This window comes from Pipistrellus hanaki, assembly GCF_964339955.1.
Source record: "Pipistrellus hanaki genome assembly, chromosome: 1".
Classification (NCBI taxonomy): Eukaryota; Metazoa; Chordata; class Mammalia; order Chiroptera; family Vespertilionidae; genus Pipistrellus; species Pipistrellus hanaki.
This window is the reverse complement of record NC_140503.1, coordinates 71,035,242-71,058,677: the sequence shown is the minus strand read 5'-3', so window position 1 is coordinate 71,058,677 and position 23,436 is coordinate 71,035,242. Positions and strand designations below refer to the sequence as shown.

At 48.6% G+C, this 23,436-nt stretch overlaps 1 protein-coding gene across 2 annotated transcripts; it reads left to right on the top strand.

The window, feature by feature from the left end:
• Positions 1 to 9,279: 9,279 nt before the first annotated feature.
• SALL2 (spalt like transcription factor 2) lies at positions 9,280 to 22,835 on the top strand. 2 transcript variants are annotated; one of them, XM_084862886.1, is made up of 2 exons: positions 9,280 to 9,594; positions 18,157 to 22,835. In XM_084862886.1, the coding sequence occupies exons 1-2, from the start codon at positions 9,522 to 9,524 to the stop codon at positions 21,180 to 21,182; spliced, it is 3,099 nt and encodes a 1,032-aa protein (XP_084719012.1). In that variant the 5' UTR covers positions 9,280 to 9,521; the 3' UTR covers positions 21,183 to 22,835. The 2 variants fall into 2 exon arrangements, with proteins under 2 accessions (XP_084719012.1, XP_084719013.1); XM_084862887.1 differs by lacking the exon at positions 9,280 to 9,594 and adding an exon at positions 17,470 to 17,721.
• Positions 22,836 to 23,436: the final 601 nt, after the last annotated feature.

Below are 23,436 nucleotides of genomic sequence, written 5' to 3'. Positions count from 1 at the left end.
AATTCAATGACCCCCTCTTCTTATCTTTGTATAAACATTTAAGCTATACATATATTTAAATCTCTCTGTATATAATGTTTGTGTGTGTGTTTTTGTATGTGTGTGTGTATCTATATCTAGGGAGAAAAAAGAGAGCACCCACAATATGAATAGTAAATTCCTGAACCTCATATTAAATTTCATGGGATTAAGTGGATCATGGGGTCAAGAAAGTGTACAATGCATTTTAAGACAAAGAATAATGAATCACAGAGAATCCAAGATGGCTGCACAGGTAAACACCTAGCAGCAGCCACACACAACAATTTCAATAAAATACAACTAAAATATAAAATGGACATTACCCAGAACTACAGGAAAGTTGACTGACTGGAAATTCTACAACGAGAAGCAAGAAAAAAAACAGAAGGAAGAGCAGAGGAGCTATAAAAGCCTAAGGTATGGAGACACGCGGCACGTGTGCGGAGAGGACGGAGAGGAGGGGGCGGCTGAGTGCCTGGCTGGCGTTCCCTATCGGGAAGGAGATAAAAGCTCCGGACTGTACTGAACTCTAGGTCCGACTGCTCTGAACCCCAGTTCTAGGCCAGACCCCGGGGACCCAGGCTCATACAGAGGTTGACTGGGCTGTGAGGCAGAACCCCGGGGGAGCGGCGAAAGGCAGTCCCGGAGGTGCGCACATTGCGCGCAGAGGACAGACTGTTGACTCTGCTACCAGATTGCCCTGGCAGGAAGGAGACAAAGGCTCCAGACTGTGCCGGGCACCAGTTCCGACTCCTCTGAACCCAAGTTCTAGGCCAGACCCCGGGGACCCAGGCTCAAACAGAGGGAGCTGGGCTGTAAGGCGGAACCCCAGGGAAGCGGCGGAAAGGAAGTCCCAGAGGCACACACATTGCGTGCAGAGAAGGGATGGTTGGCTGTGCCGTGGGATTGCCCTGGCGGGAAGGAGACAGGGGCTCCAGACTGCTCTGAACGCCACCTCCAATCCCACTTCCAACTGAACTGAACCCCAGTTCCGGGCTCATTGGGGGAGAGCCTAGACTGTTTGGTAGCAGGCGAAAATCGAGGGCACCTTTCTCTCAGAGGTGCTTGCAGTGAGTACTGAAGGACCCTGGGGATTACTGAGACTCAGGAACTGCATAGGGCGTGGCTGACGGAAGCCAAGCCTGTAGGCTCCACCCTGAAACTCCGTCCCATCAGGGAAGCTGCGAAAATGCGGAGACAACGAAATAGATCACAAACGAAAGAAATGGAGGACAAAAAGTGACTGGATATAGAGTTCAAAACCACACTTATAAGGTTGGTTTATAAGTGTGAAGAATCTCCTAGAAAAGGCCGATAAAATAAACGAGACCTATGAGGATATGAAAAGGGATCAACTAGAAATAATAAGGGATCAACAAGAAATAATAAGGGATCAACAAGAAACAAAGAATACATTGTCTGAACTAAAAAAATATTATACAGAGTCCTAAAAACAGAATGGAAGACCGCAAGAATCAAGTCAAAGATTTGGAACATAAAGAGCCAGAAGACACTCCTCCGCAGAAGCAAGAAGGCAAAAGAATCCAGAAAGTTGAAGATAATGTAAGAAACCTCTGGGACAACTTCAAGCTAACCAACATCAGAATTATGGGGGTCCCAGAAGATGAGAGAGAGCAAGATATCGAAAACATACTGAAAGAAATAGTGACAGAAAACTTCTCCCACCTGGTGAAAGAATTAGACTTACAAGTCCAGGAAGCACACAGAACTCCAAACAAAAGGAATCCAAAGAAGACCACACCAAGACAAATCATAATTAAAATTCCAAGAGCAAAAGACAAAGAGAGAATATTAAAAGCAGCAAGAGCAAAGCAGGTAGTTACCTATAAAGGAGCACCCATACGATTGTCAGCTGATTTCTCAACAGAAACCATGCAGGCCAGACGGGAATGGCAAGAAATACTCAAGGTGATGAATAGTAAGAACCTACAGCCAAAAATAATCTATCCAGCAAAGCTATCACTCAGAATCGAAGGCCAGATAAAGAGCTTCACAAATAAAAATAAAAAAAGCTAAAGAAGTTCATCACTACCAAACCAGAATTATATGAATTGCTGAAGGGGGTTCTTTTGGAAGAGAAAGTAAATAAAGATAAAAATTATGAACAACAAATACATAACTATCAACAAGTGAATCTAAAAACCAAGGAAATTAAAAAAAACTGATGAACAATATTAACTGTTGAATATAATAGAATCAGAAGTATGGAAGGGGAGTAAACTGACGATTCTTGGGGAAAAGGGGAGGGGGGGATGTGGGAAGAGACTGAACATAAACTGTGCACCTATGGATGAGGACAATAGGGGGTGGGGAAAGGGCAGTGGGAATCTGGTGGAGGAGAGCAATGGAAGGGGAGGGGGGGAGAGGAACATTTGTAATAATATGAGCAATAAAGATTTATTTTTTTAAAAAAAAGAATAATGAATCAAACAGTATATGATTATTAAATAATATAAATACTATATTGCCATTCATTCTCATAGAAAAACTCAGTTGCAGTGAAGCACAGAATTCTCCACAATATACACCATGGCCCTTATCATGCATTTTGAATTTCCATGTTTAAGCCAGGTGCCATTCACCTCAAACCCACAAGTCCCATAAAGTCAGTATTCACAGCAATCCTTCCAGTTCTTGACTCCTTTCTCCATTAACTCATTTGCTATCCTATTCCAGCCTCTTTGGACTTCCAAGGTGGTAAGATCTTCAGCTCCTCCTAGTTCTTAAGAATTCTGGCTTTGATTTGCGCCATCAGCTCTCCTTACTCTGAGCTATCCTAAGACCTCCTGGTTCATAGGTCGATGCAGCAGGCTAAGATCTATTTTTGTTAAATATATTTTTATCGATTTTTTTACAGAGAAGAAGAGAGAGGGACAGAGAGTTAGAAACATTGATGAGTGAGAATCATCGATCAGCTGCCTCTTGCACACCCGTACTGGGGATGTGCCCGCAACCAAGATACATGCCCTTGACCGGAATCAAACCTGGGACCCTTCAGTCTGCAGGCCGATGCTCTATCCACTGAGCCAAACCGGTTTTGGCAAAGATCTATTTTTTGAATGTTTATGCTTGGCTTCTCACTCATTCTTGCCTTGTTTCTTCTTTAGTTCCATGGTGTAGTAGAAAGAGCAGTTCCTTGAGGTAAGATATGGTTCTAGAGAACCTTTTGAAAAGTCACTTAGCCTCTGTTGTTCTAAGTTTCCTTATCTGAAAAGTGAGAGATTTGGAAATGATCCCTATTGCCCCTTTCAGATCAAAGTCTTTGGGAGTCCACTTGTTCCTCTCCTTAAAGGTTCCTCCTGAAAGCTGTTTCTATTATAGGTTGTCAATTATTCATATTTTCTGACATACTTCAATCCATATGTTCCGAGTCCCTCAAAGACTTGCTTCTGTGACTTAACTCTTTCTCTTCACTCTGATTTGTTTTCCTTTCTCGTGGCTTGGTCTTCCTTCCTTCCTTCCTTCCTTCCTTCCTTCCTTCCTTCCTTCCTTCCTTCCTTCCTTCCCCTTTCTCATCATGCTCCCTCACCTTTGCTCTTTGTCCCTAATTCCCAATTCTTTGTTGATTTATTGATTTTATTTCAAATGACCAACTTCAGGATCTTCAGAGTTTTAACGCATTGTTCCTATAATGTTTTTCTTACACACACACACACACACACACACACACACACACACTCCTTCTTGCCCCCACCCTAGCCATCTCCCACTGCCAGCCAGGCTCAGGGCCCTCCTAGCCTACAACCTCCCTTTCCTTTTCCACTCTCTTGTCCTCTTCATAGATTCTGTTTCCCTTTAGTTAACATGAGTAACATGGAGAAATGAAGGTAAGCAAAAAGAATAAGTTCTACCCATTCTCTTATGGATGTTTAACCTCCTGCCATCCTTTCAGAATGAACTCTGAAAAGAAACACCAGACAAGAATCAATCTGAAGGGCGGTCCTTGATCTTCACTCCCTGCCTCTGCCTCTAAAACACCATGGCAACTGCCACCTGAAAGAGGCCAGGCTGAAGAATCATCTAATGAGACCAGGGTTGTTTGCCAGTGCTTTCTTACTTAGTGAAGTGTTGCAAAGGGCACTTTGTCCTTCCTCTTGATTGCCTTGCTCCCTTAATGCTAGTAAGGCAAAAAACATAGGAGACTATATGGAATCAAAAGAAGCATGTGTTGTCAATACCCTGTTTCCCCGAAAATAAGACAGTGTCTTATATTAATTTTTCTCTCAAAGTTGTGCTAGGTCTTATTTTCGAAGGATGTCTTATTTTCGGGGAAACACGGTATTAATTGAAGGTCTTCAAATTTTCTTTGGGAGTTGAATGTTTGTGCCATCGTCCAGGTCTGTGGCCAGAAAACGAGGCCTATAACAGATGAAGAAATCAGCAAAATGACAATAAAGTGCCACTTTGTGTTGAAGAAAAAAAGATAGAAAAACCCACGGGCTGTCCAAATAGGCATTGCTTGGGCAAATTTCAACCAGCCATTTATCAGCGATGAGACTTTGAGCAAGAAAGCTACTTTGCTTCTCTAATCTCAGTTTCCTCATTTGTAAAACGGGGTGTTCTGCATGTCTAAGATGAGGATTATATAAGGCTTCCTTGGCAAAGTTATTAATATTTTATTTTTTTAATATATATATATATATATATATATATATATATATATATATATATATATATTTTACAGAAAGAAAAGGAGAGGGATAGAAAGTTACAAACATCAATGAGAGAGAAACATCAACCAGCTGCCTCCCCTACCGGGGATGTGCCCACAATCAACGTACATGCCCTTGACCGAATCAAACCTGGGATCTTTCAGCCAGAAGACTGATGCTCTATCCACTGAGTCAAACTGGTTTCAGCCAGCAAAGTTATTTTAAAGAGAAAATGAGCTGAAACTGGTTTGGCTCAGTGAATAGAGTGTCAGCCTGCTGACTGAAAGGTCCCAGGTTCGATTCTGGTCAAGGGCTTGTACCTTGGTTGTGGGCACATCCCCAGTTTGGGGCATGCAAGAGGCAGCTGATTGATGTTTCTCTCTTATGTATGTTTCTAACTCTCTATCTCTCTCCCTTCCTCTCTGTAAAATATATATTTTTTAAAAGAGTAAATGAGATTGTGATTATGTTTACATCAAGTTTACATGCTAGATCCCTTAGTTTAGCTCTTTTGCAATTAAAATTTCTATACAAACTAGTAAAAGAGGAAAGCTAAGAGCAGAGGATTGTCCTGAGAGAAAAGGCCTGGATCCCCACACAACCATAGTTGTATTTTGAGGGCAAAGCCATTATGAAGCTCTTTAAATGAGTTAAAACTGTATTAATTTTTACATCAACAAACATTTGGCCAAGAGTAGTATATACATTGGAGAGACATGTTATATATTTGGATCTTCTACCAGGTTCCTTTCACGTTACTTGGATTTCCTTGCAACCACACTGCAGTCCCCAAAGAATCTAGAGCCTATGGTTTAGGAACCACCAGTCAATTGCAACTGCCTCAAACTTAACTCTGTAAAAGAATCATTTAAGAGCTTGTTTAAAAATCTTAGTGGCCTACCACCAGAGATTCTGATTAAATAGATCTGGGGTAGAGGCCAGGAATGTGATAGATTCTCCATGCATTTTCCATGAATCCAGAGGAGTGTATAGAACTCAGAATTAGCACTCCAGACCTGCTCCTCATTTCTCTCTTCCAAGGATCTCATTCCAATCAATTGCCTTCTCTTTGTTCCTCACAATTCTAGGCTTCTTTAATTGGAGTGATGTGCCGACATCACAAAACAATGTGTAGGAAACTCTCTGAAAGTCAAACATAGTGACTGGCTTTCTTTTAAAGAGCAACAACATATCTTTGCTTTTTAAAAGACTTAATGCTGACATTGAAAATACCCTAGCACCCATTTTAACTAATTTAGAGGCAAACTGTACTAACAAATGAAGGATACAGAGATTATGCTTAAGTGGTCTGGCTTGAAAATTGGCTCCAAGATGTAAACATCACAACAGTACTTTAAGCCGTTCCTGAAGAGAGAAAAAGATCATTAGGCCAATAGCCAATATGGAAGCCAAGGTAGAAATTGTTGATAAAATTAGAAAACATAAGAAGGAACCACAAAGCCAGAATAAAAGAGCTCATCTTTACCACCAGCTCCCCGACCCAGAATATTTTCCCTAGAGCCTCTCAGGTTCCCACATGTGGGAAGGAACTGGGGGTAGGGTGCTAGGATAGGTCCCTTTTCCCTATCCTGTGAGTGCTTCTTCACCTTCAATGCTCTTGAGTGCCTCTTCACCTTCTGGAGAATGAAAGTGCTTCATTTACAAGATCAAAAAGACCACAGAACATTTTCCAAAAATCAAATCACCAATTGAAACAAGTGTAGTGTTGCTTTAATATTCTCTTCTGCTATTAAGTTTCTCTCTCTGTCTCTCCCTGTGTGCCTCTCTCTTTGTGTGTGTGTCTCTCTCTGTCTACCTCCCTTCCTTCCTCCCTCTCCCTCTTTCATTCTCTCCTCTTTTCCTCCCTTCTTTTCTCCCTCACCCTCCCTCTCTCTCCTTCCCCTCCCCTCTCCACTTCACCACACACAGAAACCCCTTTTCAAAGGGGCTTTTTTCCAACTCACTGAAGTAAAGTCTTTACCCCTTTGTGGGGAAGGCTCATTAACATTCCCACAGCAGCATCTCTTCAAGGATTTTACTTTTGTAACTCTGTGGAGAGGTCAAAAGGCCACAGTGGAAAGAGGTAAAAGGGAAAAAATGGTAAATGGGGGAGGGCAGAAGAAAGCAGAGGAAGGGAGAGAGCCTTCCTTTCACAATAAGGCCAGCAAAGAGGGTGGAAAAAATAGGAAAAGACAAGTCAGACAAGACCCAGGAAAGGGACCAATATTGAACTATCCAATCTACCTTTGGAGATTTCATAGACTCCTGAGAAAAAACAGAAAGCAATATTTCTTCTCTCCTTTCTATTTCTCAAAAGGGAAGTAAATGACGGAAACAGTGGGATGGGAGAGTGACAGTTAATTCCACGGAGAAATTAGAAGCTTGCCTGGCCTCAGTGTTCCCGTTTCTCCTACAATTACAGCCCAGTGATGATGCACCTGCTTGCCACAGGGGAGTTAGCTGGCTGAATACGGCAATGTCAGCAAGAGCTCCAGGGGGTGGAATGTGAGGGAGGCGCCCAGGGTCCTGACCCCAAAGGACCAGGAAAATAATGGAGATTCAGTGAACTCCAAAGCAAAGATCAGAGCGCTTCCCAAATCGCTTCACATATGGCTACCTGCTCCATTTACCGCCAGCAATCCTCCTCCCATCTGTTGTCTCTCTGTTTCCCTTTCTTGGTGTTGCCAGACTAGCCTGGGCCTGTGTAAGGAAAGAAGCGAAAGAAACGTCAAGTTGCACCCAGCACCGTGAGTGAGCTATGCTGTGCTTTTCTCTGAAGATGCAGCCATCAGAGATTGACAGCATTGAACCTCAAAGGGAAAAGTGATTCCCACTTTGCTAACTGACGGTGTTTCACAGGCCCCTCCTCTCAGCCAGAGAGCAAAGGGTAAGTAAGGCCAAAAGAAAAAGACTAGACATTGTAGCTGGAATATAGGGCATATCGGGATATTCTATGCCCAGTAGCACAGTATCACTCACATTCAGGTAGGAATAGCATGGCCACAGGTAAAACAAACAAACAAACAACAAACAAACAAACAAACAACAAACAAACAAACAAAATGAATCACTTTTACGTGTACCAGCTGAGCAGAAGAGACCTGGTTGGTGACCAAGTGATGTGTTTTAGAGATGGAGGATATTCTTAAAGGCCAAACTTCATATCCAAAAAGCCATTCTTCCCCCACAGAATCCTTGACAATTGTTTTCAGCCTCTGTGGGAACTTTTTTTTTTTCTTAATATGGAACACTTCATGAATTTGTGTGTCTATTCCCCTCCTTCTCTGTATCCATGCACAGGGGCCATGCTAACCTTCTCTGTATCGTTCCAATTTTAGCATACGTGCTGCCAAAGTGAGCACTGTGAGAACTTAATACAGAGAGCCCACAAATTCTCTGGGGAATCCGTGACACTGTTAGACAGTTCCTTTTCTGTTGAGCTCAAAGTACCTCCTCGTCGCTTCCACCCACCTACATCACCTTCTCAGAAGGAGCCTCCCTGCAACCCTAGAAGCTGGACAGGAATGGCAGAGACAGAAAAGCCATCGACCCTAGTTGTTATTTTAAATGAGATTCCTTAAAATCAATCACTTTTAAAAAAATATATATTCTATTAATTTTTTTAGAGAGAGTGAAAAGGGAGAGGGATAGAGAGAAACATCCATGAAGAGAGAAGAACATCATCAATCAGCTGTCGAACCCAGGCAAGTGCCCTGACCGGGAATCGAACCAGTGGCCTCTTGGTTCCTGGCTGAACTACAAGGGCGGGGCATCAAACACTTTTTTTTTTTTTCATGGCAAAAGTCTGTTGGCATAGCGTACCTTTAACAATATTGGGGGGTAGGGTTTGGGGTTGGGGGACGGTGAATGATAGCCTGTCAGGTGCACCTGGCTTCCAAACCCATCTCTGCTACATCCTTGCTGTGCACTCTTGGATAGGTTACTTAACCTCCCTGGGCCTTTTGGTTCATCTATAAATAGGATCATCTATAAATGGGAGTGTGGTAAAACATGCCATGCCAGTGTCTGAGTTGTAATATTTAAAAAAAAAAAATGGCATGTGCATGAGAATATTCTATAAATTATAAAGAGCTCTACATGCATGAAGTTTTTATACCGACTGTTCATCTTTACTGTCTTTTTTTTTTTTTTTTTTTTTTTTTTTGCCAAGTTTTTATACACTCGTTTTTAATTAGAGGTAGCTGACTTCTTGGCTTCATTATAAGGATATACCAGAAAGTTCTTATTTCAAACTACAGTCCAGAAGCAATCACATCATCAAACAAGGTGGTATAGAATCATGAAAGGATCAAAAAGCACTGTGAATAACTTAGAAGAAGAGTTAGAAAAACAAGTGGTGGGTATTTTAAGAACAGACAGCATGGGGAGAGGCCCGGGCCGGCAGGGAGGAGAGGGTTAAATCCTTTCCTCTGCAGTACAAAAGAAAAGAGTGTGCGGAAAGATTAGGATTTTTGCTTTTACAATGGGAGCTGCAGAAGCGTAGGGAAGAAGCTGAAGGGGGGAAAAAGGGGGCGTCTCCCCTTTAAAGACTTGCAGAGATTGAGAGAGAGAGAGTCAGGGACAGAGAAAGAGAGAGAGTCAGGGACAGTGAATGAAAGAGAGAGAGAGAGAGAGAGAGAGAGAGAGAGAGAGAGAGAGAGAGAGTTTGTCTATCTCTGGGAAGAGAGAACATCTCTGCTTCACAGTGATCTGCCTGAGGGAGAGGCATCAGTTGGCTTCAGACCCAAGGGAGAGACCAGACCAAGTCACCCCGGTTAAGACTGAGTGAGCGTCACCCCTCCCTCTCCCACCACTCTCTACCCGGGAATGTCTAGGCGAAAGCAGCGGAAACCCCAACAGTTAATCTCGGACTGCGAAGGTCCCAGCGCGTCTGACAACGGTGGGTGCCTGGGGAGGGAGGAGGGGGGAGATCTGAGTGCAAGCCTGTGTGGGTCAGGCCAGGGCAAGGGGAGGGCCCCTGGGCCATGGGCAAAACCAGGGGGAGGACATAGTCACAGAGAGAGAGGGCTGGAGGGAGGTGGGGGGACTGAGGGAGTTGAGGTGCAAGGAGGAAGGGGATGACCTGTGGTGAAAAGAAGCCCCACTTGGCTTTTCTCAGGAATGATTCTGTTTGTATTTTCCTTGTTGTTTTTTCTCTGGATGAAATGGAGTTTTCAAACTGGCTCTGTCTCCCCACCCAAGAGTTTTCTCCCCAGGTCCCCCTTTGCTCACTGGTCTTTGTGCGGTTGCTAAGTAACATCCTCAGACCTGAAGACTGTCTCTTAGGGGTGGGATTTTCCCCCCTTTCCTTTCTGGAGAGTTGGGTTGCAAGAGAATGAATTGGATAAATGCGGAGATTCCCCTGAGGGAGAAGAGAGAAAAAGTTTCTCATTGTTGGGCTGAGCAGAGAGCGGATCAGAGCTCCCGGAGGGAGACAGCTAATGTCGGTCAGATGGAGCCCAGTTTGGGATGTGTATCCGTGTCACCTGGGATAGAGGCTGGAGGGGAGGTCTGGATGAGGTGCTTAGGTTTGGGCTTCAAGATAGGCCAAGCTAAGAAAAAAAAAGTATGAGTTAATATACCTGTTAATACGTGCATTATCATTTTGTAAGGACATTATCACCTGTTTTTTAAGTAATAGAGTTTCTTTATAGGGGTTGGGGTAGATTTCATATATCCTTATAGCATACCAGGAAGAGGCAGACAATAGAGCAGTAGGGTACTGAGCAGTGATATTGTCCAAAGTTTCAGAAACAGAGGCATAGTTAGGATGAAAACCCAGGTTTCCCGGGGCTCAGGGCTGGTGGTGCTCACGCCACTGTATCGGGGTTTCCAAACTTGCCTGATGGGTAGGTCTAGACTAGAGTCTGGGAATCCATATCTTTGCAAATGTCCAGGTAATTCTTAGGATCAAGCAAGTGTCGGACATACTGGTCAGTGGTACGGCCATATGTGTTCTCACTGTGACCGTCTGGAAGTCATGACTCAGGGATAAACGATTTGTTTAGCAAATAGTTAATTCACCCAACAATATAGTGTAGGATTGATTAGGCACAAGGGTTCTGAAGCCAGGCTTTTAGGATTCACATCCTGGCTCCACTACTTGGTTAGCTGATCAGTTTTAGTTGTTTACCTCCCTATGCCTCAGTTTTCTCATCAGTAAATAGGGATGAATATACTAGCTACCTCATTAGGTTATTGGGAGAATCGACATGAGTTAATATACGTGGGTACAGCACTTGGGAAAATTACTAGCATAAATAAGTACTTAATGCATGTGAGTATTGTTATTATCATTATATGTTAGGACAGTGGCAATTCCCAAAGTGCTGAAATGTGACCCAAACTCAGGAATCTCTTGGCAAATGTCAAACACTTCTTTATGAGAGGTGTGCCATGAGAAGCTCTAGGAGAATGCACTTGAAGTGACCAAAACTAACCCATTGATTTGTTTTTCCACCTGTTGTAAAAACATGACTGGAGGTCAGTCACATCAGTGCTCCATGTGCTATGGCTCAGCCTTAACAGACATACTGTGTTTCCGGTAGAACACCTCCTCCTCAGAGTCACTGCTTTGCTGCATCCCACTGTGCCCATATTTAGAGGCTCGTGGTGGTGACATCTGTTCCCTCCGGGGACACATTAGCCCTTCTTAATGCCTCTGCAGGCCGGATGTTTCCTCCTCCTGCTCTACGGGAAACTTCCCTCAGACCCTCAGAATTGCCTCACAGTCCCGCTCCCCTGCTGGCTTGATTTTGGAACGGTGCTTAATCTCCCCCAGCCCAGGAGGCATCCTTTCTCTTTTCTCAAGTCTGCTCACCCATTCTCATTCCACAGCTGAGCAAAAAATCTGTGAGGGACCCAAAGGAATCTTCAGCAGCTGCCCTGAGTGGCTTCTCAAACTCCTTGAGCTTTAGATCCCACTTGGGGGTGTGAGTCCTTGGGGGCATAAAGATGCTGCTCCAAAGCCATCCCCATGGAAACCGGGTAGGCTTGCACCCAATGTCCGCATCAAATTTCAGTTGAAATACTGCCTTGAGCCTCGAAAGTGAGAAACATAAATGTAAAGAGCAACGAAGTAGTAGTAACCGTAGTTACCTCCTAAGATCTGCCTTAAGAAAGCGTAAGGGTCATCTGATCAGCATTCTCCTGAAAGTGGAAGATCCTGTGTTACTTAAGTGACCTGGAGGGCTACTGGGTCTCATCTGTTAAGATGTGGGAGCCATGTTGGATGAAATCTAAAATTTCTTCCGTTTCTTATGAGATATGTAGGTTTCTCATTTCCTGCTTTTTCACAGATAGGGTTTCTGTTTGCTTATATGATCTTCAGACTTTTCCTTCTACCTCTGAGACATTTTCTTGTTCTGGTAGAGAAGTATCTTTTTCCCCCCTCCTTTTTAAATATATTTTTATTGATTTCAGAGAGGAAGGGAAGGAGAGAGAGATGGAAATGACAATGGTAAGAGAGAATCATTGATTGGCTGCTTCCTATATGCCCCCTACTGGGGAGCAAGCCCACAACCTGGGCGTATGCCCATGACTGGAACCGAACCTGGAACCTTCAGTCCCCATGCCAACGCTCTATCCACTGAGCCAAACCGGCTAGGGCAGGTAGGGAAGTTTCTTATTTGGGGGCTCTTATGTGTGTCCCTTGCTGTACCTGTGAAACTATGGTCATTATCATGAATATCAGCAGACATTTATTTAGTAGGCTAGGGTGCCACTGAGGTTTTCTGGAGTCTTCCAGGGGTCTTCAAACTTTTTAAAGTGGGGGCCAGATCACGGTCCCTCAGAGAGCTGGAGGGCAGGACTATATGAACTACTAATTCCTACTATAACACCTCGGCTGCGCTCACTGCCCAAAAAACCTGGCGGGCAGGATCAGACTCCTCTGCGGGCCGCATGTGGCCCGCGGGGCCGTAGTTTGAAGACCCCTGCAAGCGATGTTCACTCCATGTGACAAGCAAATGCTGAGCCTTTGCTGCACATTTTAAAAGCCTTATCTCCGCAGTGACCTAAGACGTCACCAAGAAACAGTCTGTAAAACCTGTTATCCAGCCATGTTTTTGTTCAGCTTCTTTGACCAGAACACCAAAATCTAACAGAATAGTTATTGCACATAAGCGATGAGAAGGAAATAGTCTATTTACTTTAAAACTCTGGAGAGAGAAAAAAAATCTCTCCCCTACAGAGTCTAGAAATCTGGATGAGAGAACATAAGGGATGTGAACAGGGAAAATGTAAACTAGTACAGCTGGGAAATAAAGGAAACAACCAGAAACCCAGATATTTAGTGAGAAGAAGAAACCAGGACAACAGCAAACAGATCTAGAGGGAGAAATGGAAGCTGGCTGACATCAAGAGCGGCAAAAGGGGAAGAAAACAAAATTAGAGTTTTAAGAGCCCTGTTCTCTTTATACCCGGAAGCAGAAAGCATTGTTGCTCAGGCTGAGCCCTAAGCCTTTCAGCCCTACGTACCCTTGGGTCAAAAAGAGAGCACTTCTGAGTGGACAGAGTAACTCAGGCATGATGTGGCAGAGAATGGAGAAGGAAGCCGAAAGCCTGGTTTTCAGTCCAACCTGGACTTTGAAGCTATGTGACCTGGGGCAAGTCCCTTCTTCTCCCAGGCTTCACCTTTTGGCCTGTAATTAATGACACTCATCAATAATATTTGCGGAACATTTACTATTTGTCATAGTTGCTAAATATGTTGCTAAATCCTGAATGTATTTCTTGTTTATTCCTCCCAACTACACTATCATTACTTCCATTAAAAAAAAAATTGTGTGTGCTAAAATACTATGCTCATTAAACACTAACTCCCCCTTTCCTTCTCTCCCCGCCCCCACTTTCCCCTCCCCTGCCCCTGGCAACTACCATTCTCTATGAATTTACCAGTTCCAGGTACCTCATATAATGGAAGCATATAATATTTGTCCTTTTGTGTCTGGTCTAATTCATTTAACATGTTTTTCAAGGCTCAACCATTTTGTAGCATGTGTCAGAATTTCATTCCTTTTTATGGCTGAACCTCCATTTTAAAGGAGAGAATCCCAAGCCTGAGATAGATTAAGAACATTTCCCAAGGTCACAAACATTACAAAGTATTGGAACCGAGCCTTTAACTCAGGTTTGTAAGATTCTGAGCAGGCACTCTCAATGACTAAGCTCAAAGAAGGGGTCCCTGTCAGCTCCAAAGTGCTATGAATTCTGAGTCTTTTGGTGTCAGAAAAATACTTTTTTTTTTTTTTATATTTGACCTAAGATATTCCTATTCTGGAAACAAATATATTTTTCTCACTTCACACCAGATATAGAAAGCATTGTGCCTGCATAAGAATCCACTGTGTTGCACGGTCCCGGGTGCATTAGTAGGTGTGGGTGGCAAAGGAGTCTCTGTGTGTATTTAGGAGAGAAGCATAAGGAAGAGAAGACGGGACATCATGCCTTAGAAATAGTCCATAGCAGCAGTTACAGAATCACTTCATAATTATGGACACTGCCCATTAGTGTCGGTTCAATGTTTATAGTAAGTAGGCAGGTGTTTTGTTTCTTTGATGGCTGGAAAATTCTCAGACTCTTTTGTAGAACAAAGCCTTTCACCTCACAATTAGAAATGCGGTTCAAGGGGCACACTGGGAAAGGCAATACAGTGGCTAAATTCAGTCAGGTTTAAATCTTCATGTTTTCTTCACGGAAGTAGAATGCATGAGCGCTAATGTCTGCTGTGGGCAGCATAGGGAGGGTGCCCGTCAGGAAGATGTGGCAGTGAGCAGCTCATTATGCCCATGTCCTCATTTTGGCCAGATTGGGCCCAGACAAGATTTGTGCGGAGTAGGGTAGAAGGGCTGATGGGAAGGGCAGTACTCTGCTAGGTACTGTGGTTCTCATCCTTTGTCTGGACAGTAAAATCACCTGAGGAACTTTGCAAACATGCTGATGCCTGGATTCCACCCTCAAGGATTCTGAATTACTTGGTGTGAGATGTGGCCTGACCATCAGGATTTTTTATAAGCTCTCCCAGTAATTCTAATGGGCAGCAAAGTTTGAGAACCACTTTTCCACTAAACCACCTTGCTGCGCACTACCCACCTGTTTTTCTCTTTGTTCTCCCCAGGCCTTCTCCCCCTAGCCTAAAGCAGCAGTTTGGTGGCCCGCCTGGTTTAGAGAGCCACCTGGTTTCCCTTTTCCTTGTCATTTAAGCTCTTTACAAATTTAAAAAGCCATGTCCAGGTCTTAGGCCTTCATCCATCCCAGATTTTGCATGTGACCCAGAATAGCTTACCTCGCCTTATCTGCTATCTGCCGCGCCATTACCAGCTTAGTTTATTCCAGCCAGTGTTTATGACTTCATTTGTGTCTGCCTAAAAAACCATGCCCCCCTTTCCAGACAGGCAGTGAGTGCAAAGCGCTGAGAAGCAGAGGGTTCCGCTTACAGGTGGCTGTTGATCCGTCACCTTTCACCAGGGACTGAATTTACTTTAAAGAAGAGTGCAGATCAAATTACGCATCAGAAAGCAAGTTTCATTAAAACAGCAAGAAAGGGGACAGTGTTTCCCAGGAGAAGATGAAAAGAACAGGATTTCTTTTCTTGTAGGAAGACTTGACAAAACAGCAACTTGATATCAAATGTTCGCTGCTAATTAACAAATGCTCGGTAGAAAGCTTCCATCTGATTCCCTGCCCTTGCTGAGGCTGGAGAGCAAATGGCAGGTAGGTGGCACACAGGGCCCTTTCTTCAGCGTTAGGGAAGCCACACAATGTTGAGGTGCCTCAGAAAGCGCTGGACAGGAGTCAACATTCTCAATGCTTCCTTCACTGATTTACTGTGTGGACTTGGAAAAGTCACTTAATCCCTCCAAGCTTAAGTTTCCGTATGTGTAAAAATAACATTGCACTAACCTGTGACTTGCCAAATTGCAACAGACCCTCCTCATTTCCTCATTGTAAGTGTCAGCCCTGGAAGCACTTAGCTCACCTGCTACAGAGCCATCACTTACAGTGTTGTGATTCTTATGATTATCTGAAGTTTTGAGACATAACTCAGTAACATGTTTTCGGTGAAAAAAAAAAAAAAGACATCAAAATTTCACCCAGTCGGTGTGGCTCAGTGGTTGATTGTCTCCCAATGAACCAGGAGGTCATGGTTTCATTCCCTGTAAGGGCACATGCTCAGGTTGTGGGCTCAATTCCTAGTGGGGGAGTGCAGGAGACAGCCAATAAGTGATGCTCTCATCATTGATGTTTCTATCTCTCTCTCCCTCTCCTCTCTGAAGTCAATAAAAATATATCTATACTAATAAAAGAGTAACATGCTAAATCGAATGGGAGACCCTCCGGACAAAGCTATGGTGGTGGGGCCAAGGCAGAGGTGGTTAGGGGTGATCAGGCCAGGAGGGGAGGGCAGTTGGGGGTGACCTGAGGAAGATAGCACAGCTACAATATTACCACTTTACAAAAAGCGAAGTAGTGGCATGGTGTGTGGTATGACTGACCACAATGCCTCAATTTACCAGTCAGGCGAGAATAGAACTGGGATTAGAACAACATGGGTTTACAGTTGTTCAGGCAGGCAAACCACAAAATGAAGAACTTGTGGTGACCTGCTGTTAGTGAGATAAATTCTTTTAGGAAGTGGGAAATCCATTAGGATTCATTTCAAGGCAGAAAGGGAAACCCGATCTGGGAGGCATCTTATCCCTGCCTACCTCTCTGGGAACAGGAGGTTAGGAGGCCTGTTGCCCCAAGCAAGTGTTAGGTAATTTCTAGGCATTCTAACCAGGCGGGAGCTGAAAGGGGCTCTAGGCCCAGAGGCGGCCAGGCAGCCCCTGCTGCATTTTTCCCATTGTTTCAGGAAGAGCTCCCCTCCCCCAAAGGTAGAGCTAGGTGGGCCAGCGTCTCCCAAGCCCTTTGCCCTTAGCAGTGACAGTAAGTTACAACAGGAGAACAATGAAGGGAGAGTAGAGAGGGTGGCTCACTTAAGAGATGGCTCCTTAAGTAAGCGTGAACTTTGTCATGTACAAGTGGAGCCGCCGATCTGGGGAGTGCCTTGCATTCAGCTGTTATTCCGGGGGTGGAGAGGGGCTTAGCGTTGGAAAAGAGGAGTCCTAAAATGCCTTTCCTAGAAATTCTACCTCGTAGCGTCCCACCCTGAGAAACTTCTTTTGTGGGGGGAGGTGAGGGTAGGGTGGTAACTGAGGTGAGGAAGACAGGACCAACCTTGGGGTTTGGTTGTTGTTGCTGTTGTTGTTGTTGTTGTTGTTGTTGTTGTGTGTGTGTGTGTGTGTGTGTTTGGGGGGAAGAGGGGGTGTTGATGGATGAATGTTTTGGGTTCCCCCTGCGCTCTGGGCTCTGGGGCTCCTCGGCGGAGATCAGACCACCTCTCCGGAGTCTACGATTTCCAGGCTCAGCGGATCTTTTATGCAAAGAAAAACAGGAGAAGCCTGTCGCTTTGCTCCGGTGAACAGGGTTGTGTTTCCCACTGTGCCCCCTTGAGCTTGCTTGGGCGGGGGAGGGGACAGGCATCTGGAGATGGGGTGAGGCGGCAGAGGGCAAGGAAAGGTGACCCCCCGCCGTGACCCACAGCACCTGTCACTGAGCCCTCCGGAAACCCTCCCGAGCTCCGGGTTCCCGCCCCCGCACGCCCCCCTCCGCCCCGGCTCGCTCCTCTCCCGGCTCCCGCCTCCCGCCCCGGCGGTTCCCCCTCACCAGCTCTCCCCTCCTGCAGCCCCGCCCCCATCTCCCCTCTCCCAGCTTTCTGGCTCCGCTCCTCCCACCTCCGCGCCGCCCGCTCCCCTCCCCCGCCGCCGCCGCCGCCGCCGGTCTCCATCTCCGCAGTCTGGGCCGCCGGCGCAGAGGCTGCCGCAGCCCCAGCGGCCCCCGCCCCCAACCCCAACCCCAACCCCAACCCCCGTCCCCATTGTCTCCCGCTGCACCCAGCCGCCGCCCCCCCCCCCAGCCATGGCGCACGAAGCCGGGAGAGGCTCCCTTCTCAGGGGGCCCTGCGGGGAGCCGGCGGAGCTCGGAGGTGCGGTAGGGTCCGGGCTGGGCACGGGTGGGGGCGGAAGGGACACGCGGGGTGTGTGGGGGGGGAGGGGAGGACTTTGGGTGGACGGGATCAAATGCACGCTTATCTGCATGGACCCTGATCCGTGTCCCACCCCTAGTCCACGGGCCCGTTGGTGGCCGGGGTCGGTGGTGGAGGCGGGAGGGGTGGGGCGGGGGACACGACCCGGGAGGTCACACTCGCTTGCGTATCCCCCACCCCCATGTTGGGGTTCTCGTGTCCAGGAGGGTCAGGACCGAGCTCTATCTAGCCTTCTGCCTGGCCTGATGGCGAGCTCATCTCCCCTCCCCCAACCAGCAGTAGCTGGGCTCGTGGCTAATGAGAGCCTCCGAGTGGCCATTCTGACCGCGCCACCCACCCACGCTCGCTTTCTCCTCTTCTCCCTCCTCCTCCCAGGTGATGCTAGCGAGGAGGACCACCCCCAGGTCTGTGCCAAGTGCTGCGCGCAGTTCACCAGCCCGACCGAGTTCCTCGCCCACCAGAATGCGTGCTCTACCGAGCCCCCCGTGATGGTGATCCTCGGAGGCCAGGAGAACCCCGGCAGCGCTTCCGAGCCCCGGCCCGAGGGCCACAGCAGCCCCCAGGTCATGGAGGTGGAGCACGGCCACCCCCCGGATACTGGGCCCTCCATGCCCACGGACCCCACCTGGGGGGCGGAGCGGAGAGGAGAGGAGGCCTCGGGGCATTTCCTAGCGGCTGGCACAGGGACAGCCGCCGCTGGGGGAGGAGGAGGAGGAGGAGGAGGAGGAGGAGGAGGAGGAGGCGGCCTGATCTTGGCCAGTCCCAAGCTGGGAGCCACCCCACTGCCTCCAGAGTCCACCCCTGCGCCGCCGCCACCTCCTCCGCCCCCACCGCAGCCCCCGGGCGTGGGCAGCGGCCACCTGAACATCCCCCTGATCCTGGAGGAGCTGCGAGTGCTGCAGCAGCGCCAGATCCACCAGATGCAGATGACCGAGCAGATCTGCAGACAGGTGCTCCTGCTCGGCTCCCTGGGCCAGACGGTGGGCGCGCCGGGCAGTCCCTCCGAGCTACCGGGGACGGGGACCGCCGCCGCCTCCACCAAGCCCCTGCTTCCGCTCTTCAGCCCCATCAAGCCCGTGCAGACGAGCAAGACCTTGGCGTCTTCCTCCTCCTCCACCTCGTCCTCCTCAGGGGCAGAGACGCCCAAACAGGCTTTCTTCCACCTCTACCACCCGCTGGGGTCGCAGCACCCTTTTTCTGCTGGGGGGACTGGGCGAAGCCACAAGCCCCCGCCCGCCCCCTCCCCAGCCCTGCCGGGCAGCACCGACCCGCTGATCGCCTCGCCGCACCTGGCCTTCCCGGGCACCACCACGGGGCTCCTGGCTGCGCAGTGTCTGGGGGCAGCCCGGGGCCTGGAGGCCGCCGCCGCCTCCCCGGGGCTCCTGAAGCCGAAGAACGGCAGCGGCGAGCTGGGCTACGGGGAGGTGATGGGCCCCTTGGAGAAGCCCGGGGGACGGCACAAGTGCCGCTTCTGCGCCAAGGTCTTCGGCAGCGACAGCGCCCTGCAGATCCACTTGCGCTCGCACACGGGCGAGAGGCCCTACAAGTGTAACGTCTGCGGCAACCGCTTCACCACCCGGGGCAACCTCAAGGTGCACTTCCACCGGCACCGGGAGAAGTACCCGCACGTGCAGATGAACCCCCACCCGGTGCCGGAGCACCTGGACTACGTCATCACCAGCAGCGGCCTGCCCTACGGCATGTCCGTGCCGCCGGAGAAGGCGGAGGAGGAGGCGGCCGCGGGGCCTGGGGCCGGTGCGGGCGCGGAGCGCAAGCCCCTGGTGGCCGCCACCGCCGCGCTCAGCGCCACCGAGAGCCTCACGCTGCTCTCCACCGGCGCCGGCGCGGCCGCGGCGCCCGCGCTCCCCGCCTTCAACAAGTTCGTGCTCATGAAGGCGGTGGAGCCGAAGAGCAAAGCCGATGAGAACACCCCTCCGGGGACCGAGGCCTCCGCCCTCGCAGGGGTGACCGAAAGCGGCGCGGCCACGCGTATGCAGCTGAGCAAGCTGGTGACGTCCCTCCCCAGCTGGGCCCTGCTCACCAACCACTTCAAGTCCACGGGCAGCTTCCCCTTCCCCTACGTGCTCGAGCCCCTGGGGGCCTCGCCCTCCGAGACCTCGAAGCTGCAGCAGCTGGTGGAAAAGATTGACCGGCAGGGAGCCGGAGCCGGGGCCGTGGCCTCCACTGCCTCGGGAGCCGCCACGACCTCTGCCCCCGCGGCTTCGTCCTCCGCTTCCTCCTCGGGACCCAACCAGTGCGTCATCTGCCTGCGGGTGCTGAGCTGCCCGCGGGCCCTGCGCCTGCACTACGGCCAGCACGGAGGCGAGCGGCCCTTCAAATGCAAGGTGTGTGGCAGGGCCTTTTCCACCCGCGGCAACCTGCGCGCTCATTTCGTGGGCCACAAGGCCAGCCCGGCCGCGCGGGCCCAGAATTCCTGCCCCATCTGCCAGAAGAAGTTCACAAACGCGGTGTCTCTGCAGCAGCATGTGCGGATGCACCTGGGGGGCCAGATCCCCAACGGGGGTAGTAACCCGCTCCCTGAGGGTGGCGGAGCTGCCCAGGAGAATGGCTCTGAGCAGTCTACTCCAGTCTCCGGGGCGGGGGGCTTCCCCCAGCAGCCGTCTCAGCAGCCGTCCCCAGAAGAGGAGTTGTCCGAAGAGGAGGAGGAGGAAGAGGAAGAAGAGGAAGATGTGACTGATGAAGATTCTCTGGCAGGAAGAGGCTCAGAGAGCGGAGGTGAGAAGGCGATATCAGTGCGAGGCGATTCCGAAGAGGCGTCTGGAGGAGAGGAGGAGGTGGGGATGGTGGTGGCGGCAGCCACAGCTGGGAAGGAGATGGACAGCAATGAGAAAGCAATCCAGCCTCCTTCGCTGCCGCAGCCACTGCCACCGCCACCGCCGTCAGACAGCCTGGATCAAACACAGCCGAGGGAGCAGGGGGCCAGTGATGTTGCAGAAGTCGCAGAAGAGGGGGGCAAACCAGAGAGGAGCTCAAGCCCAAAGGCAGCCCTCACCCTCGAAGGGGAAGGCAGTAGCACCACCACCTTGGTGGAGGAGCTGAGCGTGCAGGAAGCGATGAGGAAGGAGCCAGGAGAGAGCAGTAGCAGAAAGGCCTGCGAGGTGTGTGGCCAGACCTTCCCCGCCCAGGCAGCTCTGGAGGAGCATCAGAAGACCCACCCCAAGGAGGGGCCGCTCCTCACTTGTATTTTCTGCAGGCAGGGCTTTCTCGAGCGGGCTACCCTCAAGAAGCATATGCTGCTGGCTCACCACCAGGTACAGCCCTTCGCCCCTCACGGCCCTCAGAATATGGCTGCTCTTTCCTTGGTCCCGGGCTGTTCTCCCTCCATCACTTCCCCAGGGCTCTCCCCCTTTCCCAGAAAAGATGACCCTACAATCCCATGAGCCTGTTTTTTTGTTCCTGCTACCCTTCGACCTAGTTTGCAGAAACGGCTCTGTAGAAGGACCTCTAAGATGTAAGAGGTCTTTATTTGTCTTTTTCTCTAATTTCTTACATAGTATGACCCGAGTGGTTTTTCTCTAGTCCCCGAACTTGGAAATCATGCTCACAGGAGGATGACCCCCTGAGGAATTTTTCTTCTCCATTCATTGTACCAGAGGGAAATAGATTCTCTAAAGCTTTCACACTCCCAAGGGAAACCCTCCCCAGCTTCCCTGGGGTGACCCTTCTCGCTCCCCTCCCCTCTCTCACACTCACTTTCCCTTGGGCAGGTGCCCCTGAGCACCCACATTGGAAATTGCAGCCCAGCCCAAAGGGACCAGAACCTTTCCCTGGAGGGCTCAGGGCCACTCCTCTCTGGTGACCAGGTCAACCTGCAGGGCTTCTTCTCCCAAGACGTTCCTGCCCAGCTGGGGAGGGTGGGCCTCCTGTCTTCTGGAACTATCGATAGAACATGCCTTTCCTGTCCAGTGACCTGCCCACCCAAACCTGGGAGTTCCAAATCCACTTCCACTACCACTTTCTCTTTTCACCAGTGCTGTTTGGTCCAAGAGCTGCGGCTGGGCGCATGCCTCCAGCAACAGGATTCAGAGAGGCTAAGGAGAAAAGAGCCCTCCTCTTACGTCAGCCTCCTGCATCCAAGGCAGTGCCTGAACAGCTTATCGTGGAAGTAGCACCCTGAGCATTCCCTCCCCCTGCTCCAAAAGGTGCTAGCAATGAAGGTGCAGCAATATCTGTATCTGTGGCTCAGCCCTGGAGGGTAGGGAGAAATCAAGGGTATATATACTCTTGCCAGTAAGCTTGATAATCACATTAAGGCAAAGGTGGATATGCTAAGACATCTCCAGCTTCTCATATTCCTTCATCATTGCCTCTCCGAGTTAGGAAACAAGTGGATTTCTTGCCAAGATGTCTCCCCTTGAAATACTTTGGGAAATGTGACGTTAGTTCACATCTTTACTAAGCACTGTCGGTGAGGACAGTTGAAGATGTAATGGTGGAGCTTTGAGGCGTATTGCTGACCTGCAGGGCTTTATAGGGGGAACCTGTGTGATTAAGAAAGGGACATGATATAAGGGAGTGGGCCTCGAATTCTTGATTGGATGGATCCCATGGATGTGCTTTTGGACTAATGGTGACTTACTGTGCAGCAGGGCACCATGGATCATGGGAGAGTTCCTAGCACTGGTGTGCTTCTAGTTTTAGATTACTCCCTCCTTTATTCCCTGGGCCCTTGTACTTTCATCCTCTTTCTCTCTTAAAGCCCATTTCCTCCCCTTTTTGCCTGTCCATGGACTGGGGGCTTATGTCTTTGCTACTATCTGGTTCTGAGAGTCCCAGACTTTGGGGGATGAGCTCCAGATGGTGTCCTCCCTGCCTCTCCGTCTTATAATGAGATGTAGTGTTTACTCTTAACCTAGGATCATTTGGAACAGTTCTGAGGAGGAGAAAGTGTTGGTTCTGCTAGTGACTGGCTTGAATGATGGCTTCTCCTCTGAAGATGTAGGCTCCAGAGCTTCCTAACATAGAAAAATGTGAAGAGCAGACAAGGGAAATGTTAGTGTCTCCCTTTTCATTAAAGGTGTTTTAACCAAATATTTGTGTGTTTCTCCTTATTTTATGACTAAATAGCCAGCTGGGGTGTGATATGGCACTTCCTAACATTGAGATTCCCTTCCCACTTACATGTCCTGCCAAAAGCTGAGCATATGGTGTTAAAATATTTAATTTATTCAGCCTTGTCGGCAAACAGTCTCCAATGAATGTCATTTCCCTGTGGAAAGGAACTTTGTGTTCTCAGAAGGTCCTGCAGGGAAGTTGCCCACTGTGTGCAATCACTGTCTAGGTTTTCTCTTTTCCTAGAACCCTCTACCACCAGGCTTTTATGTTCTATTTTGTGGAGGTGTTTGTTTCCTTTAAAGGTTGGAAGCTGTTTATCAATCTTTCCTAAACTCCAGGCCAGCCTGGCTGACATCAATTCATTTGCAGAACCAAGATGAATTAATCTTTATGATCCTTGAGGTCAGATATTATAAACAAAGAAAAAATAATTCAACTCTAATAACTTCTACCAACAAGATAAAGGAGGATTTTTAAAAAAGATATGTTTTATTGATTTTTCAGAGAGAGGAAGAGAAAGGGATAGAGAGTTAGAAACATCAATGAGAGATAAACATCGATCAGCTGCCTCCTGCACAT

Excerpts from the sequence above, each read along its gene's own strand:
- SALL2 (XM_084862886.1), top strand. The coding sequence starts at position 9,522 with ATGTCTAGGCGAAAGCAGCGGAAACCCCAACAGTTAATCTCGGACTGC. Across the intron at positions 9,595-18,156 it reads TCCCAGCGCGTCTGACAACG|GTGATGCTAGCGAGGAGGAC; the intron begins GTGGGTGCCTGG and ends TCCTCCTCCCAG.